The sequence below is a fragment of the Myripristis murdjan genome, chromosome 18 (genome assembly GCF_902150065.1).
Source record: "Myripristis murdjan chromosome 18, fMyrMur1.1, whole genome shotgun sequence".
NCBI classification, from domain to species: domain Eukaryota; kingdom Metazoa; phylum Chordata; class Actinopteri; order Holocentriformes; family Holocentridae; genus Myripristis; species Myripristis murdjan.
Genome location: NC_043997.1, coordinates 3379218 through 3391946, shown reverse-complemented (window position 1 = coordinate 3391946; position 12729 = coordinate 3379218). Strand labels below are relative to the sequence as shown.

General features: G+C 43.1%; 1 protein-coding gene across 1 annotated transcript in view; it reads right to left on the bottom strand.

The window, feature by feature from the left end:
• Positions 1 to 12518, bottom strand: part of LOC115376998 (coxsackievirus and adenovirus receptor-like) — a 153777-nt gene extending 141259 nt beyond the window's left edge. The window contains exons 1-3 of the mRNA XM_030076848.1: positions 12478 to 12518; positions 10583 to 10755; positions 6264 to 6626 (exon numbers count right to left, since the gene is read on the bottom strand). Coding sequence (XP_029932708.1) covers positions 6264 to 6626; positions 10583 to 10755; positions 12478 to 12518 — 577 coding nt within the window. The remainder of the gene's footprint in view (positions 1 to 6263; positions 6627 to 10582; positions 10756 to 12477) is intronic.
• Between the last annotated feature and the right edge of the window lie 211 nt (positions 12519 to 12729).

The following is a 12729-nucleotide window of genomic DNA, read 5'->3' as shown; positions in this document are numbered from 1 at the left end:
AACACTTTGTATGTGCTGAGTTAAAGCTGATCAAAACCTTTGGAGGAATTTAATAAACTCTGGGGTTTGGGCTGAAACACTGAAGGGCTGGATGGTTATTTATGTTCTGAATTGCAGAAGTTTGAGCGGGGGATGGCTCGCTGCTCTGTTTAAAGCACTTCCTGTTGAGGAGAAAACGCCTGATCAGCAATATCAAACTGAGCAGCCTGGACGCAGTGAATTCCCGGATTGCTTTTTATTTCAGGAAGGATCAGCAGATCAAAAATGTTTTTCTCTTCCACAACCCTGAGGTCTGTTCAGCATGTGCATTACAGCGTACTGCTGAGTGTTTTACAGAATAAATGATAAAAGACTCTTAAAGAATCTGAGAAATTTTAATGACAAAGTGTTTCACATTATCAATGAATTTACAGCAAAGTCAAGAGAAACGTCAGACACAAGAAGAATCCCAGCCTCAATCCAGTGTGTGTGTGTGTGTGTGTGTGTGTGTCCGTCCGTCCATCCGTCAGTCTGTTACCATCCATCCGCCCATCTGTCCGTCTTTCCGTCTGTGTGTGTGTGTTTGCAGTTTAATTCAGTTCCAGTGTAAAGTTTGTCCACAGCTTCTCCTTCAGTGTTTTCTCTTTGTTTTGATTCTGTTCCACATTGAACTGCAGATTAACACTGAACACACCAAACACACACACACACACACACACACACACACACACACACAGTCGTGTTTCCATCACTGATTCATTTCCTGGAGATTTATCCTAACCATAACCCTAACCACTACCTGCCTAACCTTAACCCTAAAGTTATCTTAGCTTTAAATCAAGTCTTCACCCTAAAATGAATGATTTTCACTACGGGGACTTGCTTTTTGTCCCCATAAGGGAGGTGAGTCCCCACAACGTGACTGTGTTAACAGATTTATGTCCCCACAACATTAGCAATACCTAGACCACACACACACACACACACACACACACACACACACACACACACACACACAGATCCCAGTTTAGAGTCTGAGGCTGAATGACAGGGACTGTGTTCATGATTTTATTGAGCTGAAAGAATCTCTTGATGAAAAATATTTTCCAGCTCAGTGGAGGCTCCACAAGCCACAGGTGTGTGAAGGCGCCCTCTGCAGGTTCAGTGGAGAACTGCAAGAGTGTGAGAGAAAATAACTACAAACTTTTTTTTTTTTTTTAAGTAAAATCTTGTTGGAGGTCCCAGCTCAGATTGTTTGTGATCTAAGAACTCAGAGACGTAAAAGCAGAGTTGGTTTTGTTTTAACTCTCCATCCCCCCCCACCACCAGACTGTGGACTTTTGGGGACAGGGCTCTCAGCGTGGCAGCCCCCCCACCCTTTGGACCTCTCCCCCAGCTGAGCTCCACAGCGCCCCCTCTCCGGACACCTTTAAAAAGCTCCTGAAAACCCTCCTGTTCACCCTTCAGCCTTCAGCCTCCAGCCTCTGCTGTGTCTGTGTCTGTGTGCTGTCTGTGTTTTCTGTTCTTTCTGTGGAAAGTCTCCTTGGGTTTCTTCAAAGGCGCTATACAAATTTAAGTTATTATTATTACTATTATTATGATGATTATTATTAATGGGGTGAGCATGTGTGTGTATAGGGAGTGGTGACACAGCACAAAAGTTGCAAACAGAGATTTATCAAGAGAGGATTTCAAAAGATTTAGATGAATCTGTGAGGGATTTATTTATGCAATCTTTCAGTTTTTTAGCCAGAGGTGAAGATGAACAGCAGCCTCTCACAGTGGACTCCCTCAAACACACCAACAAATCCTACCTGACACTGAGGTAAACGTCACACAGGACACTTAAAGGAACATTCCAACGTTTTGGGCAAAGTCCCCTTTTTCTTTTCCCCGACTTCCCCAGACTGAGACCAGATGTTGGACACCATTTCCACCTCTGGACATCCAGTGGTTCAGCTGCTGTGGGTAGCATTTCCTGTTAGCTTAGCATAAAGACTTGAAGTCTATGGGAGTCGTTAGCCTGGCTCTGTCAAAGTGAAAAAAAAAACAAAAAAAATCAACCTTCCAGCAGCTCTGAAGCTGCTCTGATTTACACGGAGAATCAGGTAGATTTGAAATACACGTCTTGGAATATTTTTTAAAAAGTGCAGTGGTTTGAGGAGAAGTCTGAACTTTTCACACACACACACACACACACACACACACACACACACACACACATACATAATGGACCTGGGCACAAACCCACGAGCTTCTCGCTGCGTCCAGAAGAGCCACAAACACTTTGGATGTTTGCTTCAGTTGTGAATTCAAACCACTAGATGTCAGTAAAGAGCCACCGAGCAGCAGCAGGATGACACAACGCTCCATCAGAGCATCTTCACATGTTTACAGTTTTTTTCAATCACTTTTTCCACTATAATGAAACTGGGACCCACTTTTTCGTCATATACAATTATGGTAATATTGGCTTTTGCTTTACAATATGTAATTATGTCAAAAAAATTATATGACTGCAATCCACACAGGTAGAAGTAAGGCTGAACCTGCTCAGACTGAAAAGGCTGTGTTGCATTTTGGTGTTGAGTATGAAGTGAGTGAGTGGCTGGATTAGTTGTGTTGGGCTGTGACAAAATATTTTCCCTAAAACAACTCAACTTCTGCCCAAATGAGTAGATTCCTTCAGTCAGCTCTACTGTACTGTAACACAGCTGACAGCAGAATACAAAATACAGCTGTCAGTCTGAACAAGGTTCTCCTGTGAGCTGCACATTCAAATGTGAACTTACAGTAAAGAACTGCATCCAAACTCAGAAAGACTTTGAAGTGAAATTGTACTGTACTGATGGCAAAAACTGAAATACTGTAATTCACATACAGTATTACACAGAAAAACTCAAAGGATTTCTATCAGCTGTGAGCAGATGTTTTGCTTTTGACTACCACAGTGAAGTCAGTGGAGTCAGGGCCATGTAAATGACACATGTGAGAAGTGAAAAATGTGTGACTCCAATGAAAAGGCATGAACACATTTGCAAAAAAAAAACTGCTGTGGTTTGGAGGTGAAGATGATGACAAAGTGGATCCCAGTTTCATTAGACTGGACAAAGCAACAAAAAAAACTGTAAAGATGAGTCTCCTGGTTCAAACTGAAAGAATCCGAGGGCGTTGATGTGCTTACAGGTGAACGGGCAGAAGGACAAATAAAAACATTCCCTGCTGGTGTTGAAACAGAATTTTCAACCACCCCACACCCCCACAGATCCACACACACACACACATCAGATAGCTGAGGTTTCTTTAGGTGACTCATCAGCAGCCTCAGTTGAACAACTTTTAGAATCATTTCCTCATCCCCAGCTTCTCCTGCAGATCCTGTTTTACCTACTTCACTCTTACCTGACTCATTTCTATGCAATGACTCACCGACAGTCCGTTATCACAGTTTCTGAGGCTGCCGCTCTTAACACTTTGTCTAAGCTTGTGTCAGCCTCTAAACCAGGGGTCCCCAAACTTTTTCCTGTGAGGGCCACATAACTTTTCCCTTCTCTGATGGGGGGCCGGGGTCAGTTTGTAACAGAAAAAGTGTGACTATCGCAGGGGTGCCTAAATGTAAACATTGATTGTTTTCCAGAAAGCCACACATAACCAAATATTAATAACCCTTTCCGGGATCTTCACAGAAAAAAAATAAATAGTAACACTATTAATGAAATAAATTACACTATTTGTGAAATAAATAATAACCAAATAACCCTCTCTGGGTTCTTCACAGAAAAAAGTCCATAGAATATTAACTTTCTGTTGTGCCGTGCACAGTCTTAACAGGTAAAAGTTCAGCTTAGTTGTCAGAGCAGAATCTATGACTCATATGAGAAGTCTTTCAAAATTCTTGTGTTCCTTCCTTATAATCCTTTTGTCGGTTCCAGTAGGCCTGTCACGTTCTATGCGTGTATTAGTCTCGATCGCGTGGCCAGACTGAAAAAAAAAAAAAAAAAATCATATTGCGTCTCTGGTATTGTTCAGTGGGCCGGGCCTAATGTGGAGGCGGGCCGTATCCGGCCCGCGGGCCGTAGTTTGGGGACCACTGCTCTAAACCAACGACTTGCTTTCTCGACCCGCTACCTGCTAAACTTTATAAAGAACTCTGGCCTTTACTGGGCTCTACAATGCTAGACATTGTTAATTTATTGCTTAGCACTGGCATTATTCCCAGCAGTTTTGAGACAGCTGTGGTCAGACCGCTACTGAAGAAACCACACCTTGATCCAGGTTCTTTAAACACCTATCGTCCAGTCTCCACTCTCCCGTTTATGTCTAAAGTGCTTAAGAGAGTTGTGTTTCAACAATTCTCCACCATTTCCAAATCGCTTTCAGGGCCTGTCACTCCACTGAGACATCACTTACTGGAGCTGCCAGTGATCTCCTATCGGCTATTGATTCTGACTCGACCTCTGTGTTTCTATTACTGGACCTCAGTGCAGCCTTTGACAATGTTGATCACTGCATTCTAGTATAGATTAACTAATAATTTTGGTGTCACTGGCTCATGGCTTAACCCTTTGAACCCCCAGCAGTTTTGGGGTGTTTTCTTGTCTCCTCACATTTTGGCTCACTGTTTTTCACTGCAGTTACAAGTGCTGCACCTCTATGGAAACAGCACAGCTGTGGCTATCACCCGGAGTCATTCAAAAATGTCTATTACACAGTATAAAAAGAGTTATATTACCATAAGAAATAAAAAAAAAAATTGCCAACTGAATTTTTTTTGATAATTTATTTTACAGAAATTGAAAAACAATGGAATCTATGTACAGAACATTTGTTTCAGGTGTCCAAAGTGTCACTGATCCAGGAAAAAAGAAAGGCTTCACATGATTTATTTCCTGAAATACTGACATTTTTCCAACCTGTGTAAACTTAGGCACTTTTTTCTATTTACAGTATTTTACTGCAAATTCCCACAGTTCCCTTCCAATCCTTTTTCAAAGCCATGTCAACATTTCGGCGCAACAGAGTCTGACATGAGTCCACGAAACCGTTCCTGTCCAAAATGCCACACCACAATTCCTGCACTTCCAAGCCGTTTCCCTCTTGCAGTGGACACAGATCAGCCTCCCTTCCGTGGACTTTTCTGCTGCCACAGGGAAGCAGGTCTGAAGGGAGCCTGCTACATTTTTTTTTTTAACTGATATATTTTTGAGTTCAAGTTGTCTCAATGGTGTCTGCCCTCTGTGCCCTCTAACTACACACTGCTGCCTGCACACTGAAATTCAGACCGCAGATTTTTTTTTTTGTTTGTTTTTTGAATGATCTGGATTAAGTAAACAGCTATTTTTTGGCAAATTGTTGAATGAAGCATGTATAATGAAGTGATTTGGATGAAAAAAAATCACTTTTTTAAGCTTGGTTTTTCCCCCTTTCTTTGAATCTTAAAAATATACAACTTATCTATATCTATCTAAATATATATCTATTTACATATATCTATATACATACACACTTGAGGTGGGCAGTCCTGCTCCTGTTGATGTGGCATCAAACAGGAACGACTCATACATCCTCACTGTTCTCCTCTCCCTGTTCTCCACTTGCTTTTTGTTTTCTGTGCATCACAAAACCAGCCACAGCAGAAAGACCCACAAGAAGCACTGCCAGTATAGCAACTACAGCCGCTGCAGCATGACTACGCCCAGCAGGTTCATCACGGTCACGGTCATTCACAGAGTCTTGACTCGTTTTGTCTCCATCTGAAGCGTCTGAAACAAAAAAAAAATCAAAGACAAAGACAAAGACAAAGACAAAGACAGAGACAGAGTCAGGTTGGTGAGTAAACAGATGAGGGTCAGAGGAAAAGGCTGCATGTCCTCCTCATCAGACTCATGTGGGAGTTTGTCTGGAAACATGTCAGTTTTCTCTCCTGACTCTCACTGACTGAACTGAGGGGAACATGTTTGGCACCAACAAGGGTTAGGACACATGTTCAAGACAACATGTCCATCTGTGAAGGGCTTCACTTGTGGAACAGCTGGGACAAGGCCTTTTGGAAAATGGACCTCACTTTATACATTTAAAAATATAGATTTAACAATAAGGAAGGAAACAGAATAAATGATTCCTGCTGCTCACATCAGTCATTATCTACTGTAGTGCTATGAAATCATGATCAAAGTATAAAGTCAAGCTCTCATATTTCTGTCCTGTGTTTGTTCAGAATCCACCTCCAACATGAAATAAAACAGACCTCAAGTCAGATGTCATCCTGTCCCAGTTAAACTCACCTGGATCTACAACCTCCAGCCTGATGGTGCTGATGGGAGCAGTTTCAATAATGGCTCTCTTCCTGCGTTTGGCAGCAGCAGCTCTAATGAGACACTCGTATGTCCCACTGTCGTTCTTCTTCACGTTCTTCAGAATCACAGACAGGTCGCCGTTCTTCATCTCTCTGTCTTTCAGCTCCACCCGGTTCTTAAAAGACGGATGCTGGTCCTCTGATTCAATGTGTCCGTCTCGGTAAAGGAAGACAGCTTCATTTTTCTGCAGGTCAGTTCTGCTCCACTCTGCTGCTGCGATGTCGACATCAGGAGCCCGACAGCTCAGAGTGACATCGTCTCCAGGGTGAACTGTCAGGTTCAGGTTCTGGGCTAAAGGATGATGGAAAAACAAACCCAGAACAGAAAAGTTAACAACACAGATCTTCATAAATATTCCAGTTTCTGTCAGTTCAAACTTCAAATGGATCCCCAAACACTCAGAAGCCGTCGGCTCATCAGTTTGAACATCAGCCCCATTCACAAATAAGCACAAGTCATTTGTAAGTGCAGAGAACATCCATCATATCTACAGTCTGTACAGTAAAACCTGCAGCTGGACTCCCCTCTGTGTTACACACACACACACACACACACACACACACACACACACACACACACACACACACACACACACACCTTCTCTACTCGGTCAACAGGAGCGGGAGAGGCACACAGGGCTAACAACTGGGCTGGAGGGGCCAGAATCCAACCACCGCATCTGCCGACGAGGCTAAGCTACACAGATAGCTCATTTCCACTATAAAGAGCCGTGCCGTGAAGGGCTTGGAGTGTTTCCATTGCTTATGGTACCAGCGGGACGGCGTCATAGAATTAGAGAGGCGCGCTCGTTGCCATGGAGTTGTTATAGTAACAAGAGGTGCTGTCAGTTGTTAGCCTACATTAGCTTTTTGCTACTTTTTTTTAAATGGACAAAATCTTGTTTGAATAATAAAGCCACCGGCCGGTGTCAGGCGGGCCGGCGGCGACACCGGTCGGCCGACCCGCCTGATGCCATCATCATCATCTTCACAGATGCTCTGCCATCTGTGCTTAGTGGTCACATTTCCATTTCCATTTGTCAGAAAAATGTAAACCAGGCTACACAACAGAAAAACCCAACAAAAAACTCAGCAAGCAAATCAGTTTCTTCCATAATTTCTCCAGAAACTAATGCTTGTAAATAACAGCCCACTGGCTGAAGGGTTAATGGTTGACACTTGTCACTTGTCAGTTTGTAGCAGCCTGGTTAACTGACATTCTAACGGACCAATCACGAAGGAGATCATATTTAGGCCCGCCTCCGTTCTAATCAGCCAGCACCAGATGTCAAACCGGGCTGAAATCTTTCACGGTTGGTTCCTGAACCAAGCGGGCTGGTGTAGTGGGAATGAATGAGGAACCGTGAATTTCACGGCACGGCGCGGCACGGCACTATAGTGGAAAAACACTAAAAGGCCCGGGGCTGAGCCCAACACACACCTGTAGAGCGTCAATCGGCGTTAACGGGGAAAAAAACAAAAACTACATACCACGGAAAAAAGAAAAATCAACCAGATCAACCAGCACTGTCTGACAGGCTACCATAACGTAACATCCAGTGATGGGCAGCAGCTTATTGATCGAGTGGTGCGGTAGTTCCAGTTATGTTTAAAATTGAAAACCAGGAAAAAACGGTGCGTATAACGGACATGTTTACCGCAATATAATCCTTCAAACCAGCAGAGCGCTCATTTGTAACGTAAACTAGATCTGTTTTATTAAAGTACAGGAAAGAGCCACAGAAGCAGAGAAGGGGCGGTGTGTGCTGGGCTCAGGCTGTCTGGGCTGCCCGTGATGTCCAGCGTATTGAGCATCTAGCGTATGAAAGTAGCTGCTCTAAATCACAGACACGAACACGTCTCTCTAGGAGAGACATCCTATCCGAGAAAGCGGAAAGCACACCGTCGGCATTAACAAGGCTGGATTTACCGCACCGACACACGGAGCTAACTAGGCTAACAGCTAGGCTAACAGCTAACTGACCGCTAGACTAACATCTAACTGACCGCTAGGCTAACATCTAACTGACCGCTAGGCTAACAGCTAACTGACCGCTAGGCTAACATCTAACTGACCGCTAGGCTAACAGCTAACTGACCGCTAGGCTAACAGCTAACTGACCGCTAGGCTAAAGCGGATCCATCGATATACAGAGTGCGAATAGCTCCGCTGTGCTATCGATTTGGAAGAAGCAGCAAGGTTATCGAGTTAAACCAATTTACCGAAAATATACATATGAGACGTAATTACGAAGACAAAAAATGGTTTGAGCAGGAGAGAGAGAGAGCTTCAGCGAGCTAGCGGCTAGCGAACTTTTGCTTCTGCTCACCCCCTTTTCTTTCTACCCGAGTGGCCAAGCAACACACACACACACACACACACACACACACACACACACACACACACACACACACACACACACACACACACACACACACACACACACACACACACACACACACACACACACACACACACACACACACACACACACACACACACACACACACACACCCAACCTGCAGAGGAGGCAGCCAGGTGACAGATCAGGGAGCTCAGAGCCAGGAGGGAGGCAGCGCTGAGAGAAGCCATGAGAGCGGAGATCTGCCTCTGTGGGTGTGTGTGTGTCTGGCTGTATGTTTGGCGGAACGCCCCCTTTCTGTGAACGCGCGCAGAGCACAAAGCTGAGAGGGAGGGAGGGTATGCGCAGCGCTTAAGGCCAGGGTTGCCAAGTCCGCGTTTTTTCCGCCAAATTGGGCTACTTTTTAAGTGTTGCCGCGGGTAACAAATTTTGTCCGCATGTTGGGCTTGGGCAGACCTGTGGCATACAGATGATGAATAATGTCTATGAATAAAGATTCATATTTTGAATGACTAATGAAATCTGCTGCCACGAGTTTGAGCCCAGCAGAGAGATGCTGGCCTTGTTCAATACAGTTCTGTACGACAGAGACCAGGGCGAGGGATCTCAACATGTCTAAAAAGAAACTGGACAACGCTGTAAATCAGGGGTCACCAATCATGTGCCATGGAGGGCCGAGAGGCTGCAGGTTTTCATTCCAACCAAGACCTCCACCAGGTGACTTCACTGATCACCTCACCTTGTATCAGAAAGGAGGAGCTGATCAGTGAAATCACCCAGTGGAGGTCTTGGTTGGAATGAAAACCTGCAGCCTCTCGGCCCTCCATGGCACATGATTGGTGACCCCTGCTGTAAATAGTTCAAGTTCATGGAGTTTTTCCCCGTTCTTTTTTATGTTGGAGACAGCCAGCAGTTTAACAGGTGAGCTGAAATGATTTTCAATTGCCTTTGCCTGGGAGAATGCCTTTTGTGTTGGTGTTATTTTATAGATATTATAGTGCATTTTGCAATTATAGCAATAGCAATGCTGTTGGACTTTAAAAACAACATATGGATTTTTATGGGCATATTTTGAGTTCTGGTATTGGGCTGATTTTGGGGCTGTTTTTATACCCGGTTGGGCGGGTTTGGGCTGGTTTTGAGTCGCTGTTTGGCTGCTTTTGTCTAACAGATCTGGCAACCCTGCTTAAGGCAGAACAGAACAGAATGTGCGCAATGACATGGCAGGGGAAATGACTGCCTTGCGCCCTCCATACTTCCCCATGCCTGCAGCCGCCACTGAAAGAGTGTGTTCCTGTTAATGATATACATTACATCAAATGACTGAAGTATCAAAAGTAACGATATTTTGATTTGGAAATCGATTTTAGAACATAAAAAAAGATCTTGTGTTGGAGGTATTGATATTTCAGGTTCAATCATCACTACAGACCAGAGAGAAAATGGCGACCAGTCCCTGCTGTTTCCTCACTACAGTCTCCTCTAGAAACATTTTTACAGATGGAGGCCAGAAAGCAGTTTATAGGCTCAAACAATCAAGCTCAATGTAGAGGGATAATTACAAAAAAAAAAAAAAAAAAAAAAAACACGTTATGAACAAGTTACCGGATATGTTTGGGCCTCATTATAGGCCTACTGCAGGCCAACTGCATGATAAGTGACAGAGATAGATCTGCGTTTACTGTGCTTGTATATTTTTCATAAAAAAAAATAGAAAGAAAGAGAGCCACGTCCTAAACTAAAACCAAACCAAAACCAAAAACACAAAACGCCAATTGATGTCCGCTTCCACTCTTCTCAGATGAGTCCGGTGTAGAAAAACAATAAGTAAATGTTCAAAAATGTCCGGGAAAAAAAGAGAAAGAATAAACTAGAATTTTCTCACCGTTCAGTTGGACTCGTCTGCCCCCCAGTACAACATCCAACCCTCCGGTGACTGAGTAGAAGTTATGTCGTTTTTCTTTCGTTTTTCTGGGCTTGATCTGATCTGATCCACTCGACGCGGTTTCTATCGTTTTCCTTTGTAGTTGATGACTCACTCCACCGTCCACGGCCTCGCTGCGGGTAGAGTGAGTCACAGGCGCACTGCTCCCCTCCTCCCTCCCCCGCCCTCCCAGGTTTTCAAAATAAAGCGTATGTGTTACAGTTTTTTTTTTTTTTTTTTCAATTGCTTACACACATTTTCAAAGCTCTGTGTCTTTTTCTCAAAACTTTATCCAACTACTGCTCACACAAAATGCAAAAAGCGCCCTATCTCCTGCAAAATGAAACTCAGTATTCAAAACATTGTAAACACATCTCAAAAGCAAGCATTTGTCTCACATCACAAACACATTTCCCATTGTGTCACATACTTGTGTATATCATTTACACACTGCACAGCACTCAGCACAGACAGATGGTACCCCACGTCTTGACCAATCATGTGCGGCTTTCGCAGAAAAAATAACCAGTCGGCTCCTGGAAAAAAAAAAAAAGTCTCTCTCTGCATTGTTGTTCTCTATAGTTCAAGACAGATAGTTTGACCTTTGACCTATTTATAGGCCCATGTCAAGGAGCCCTTGGTTGGTGTTCAGTAAAGCAATTATTGTTTACACATGTGAGGACAGAGTCTGAGGCACTGATGAATAAGTGTGGCATTTTGATTGGTTGTGTTTGAAATGGGAAATCAAGTTACTTCCTGATAGATTTTTGTGTGTTAGCTAGAGAATTGTGTGCACTGATTGGCAAAAAGTGAATAGCTCAATTGAAAACTGTGTCAAGGCTGAGAATTAGTTTATGGTGATTTGAGGTGAAGTTGTGGGGTTTGAGTGAAAGAGTTTAGAAATAGTGTGATATATAAAGGCTTTGTGTGTAAGCAATAGAAAGAAACTGTAACTGAAAATACAGCACTCAGGTAGGTAAAGCCAGCAGGTGAGCTCACCTGTCTTCAACAAAAATGGAAGGAGTTAGAAGAAGAAGAGTGAGAATGAGAGGAGGAGCTCAAAGAGGAGAAGAAGGAGGTAGAGGAAGAGGTAGAGAGGGACCTGAAGAAGTGATAGCACCTGAACAAAGAAGAAGAATGACTGTGTGCTGTATTTCTGCTGAGGTTTGGCTGAACTCTCAGTGCAGCGTCCCTCGGCCTCCTGTTTGTCTACAGAGAAGAAAACTACTATTTTGTTCTGATTGTCCTTGTTGATTGACATGTTACTATGACTGAGTATATGGTAAGAAATAAATATTTTCAGTCTTAGCATCAGTGCTTGGTACGTTTATAGTATTTGTGTACTTTCTCTGTATACCTCAAAGTAATCATGAAGAAAGTATTGGGTTTGTCAATATATTTTTGTCATCTAAATTATCCCATAACCATGCTCTCAAACAATATTTCTGAATAAATTCCATCATTACTTCTTAAAAAAGGGTTTTTACAAATGTGTTAGTGACATGAGAACAAAATAAAGATTTCAATCAATTTGTTTATGGTTTCGGCTGATATGTCTCATTTTGCAAACAAACTGGGGTGTTCTGCAAATTGGGTGTGGTGTTTGGTTAATTGTGTGAGGTGTTTGGAAAAAAGGAGCCCTGTTTTTAAAATTGAGTGTAAATAATTGAAAAAAACAAACAACCTGTATTTTAGCTCTAACATTATATGCATGCATGCAGGTGTGTCTATGATATGGGGATGTTATTTATTCATATATTTCAGCTAACTTGCAACAGGTGGCACTAACACCCCACCAGTCACGTGACCTGTATGGGCTTGTATGTAATCACTGGACATGTGTGCAGCACCATCACCTGACGAAGACCCGTTTGGGCCGAAACGTTGTGTTTTGCATCTTAGCAAATAAATTACTATGGAGCATAAGCTGTGTACAGACTCTTGTTAATGTTTTGCAAGGCAAGGTGTTTTTCTAAGGACTGTGACGAGTCCAGCTGCCACACTCACACAGGGTTTCCTCTCAGGGGCGCAGCCAGGAATTTTGGGCCCCATGAAAAAAAAAAACATATATATATTTACTCGATGATGGTTTAATAATTTTTTATTAG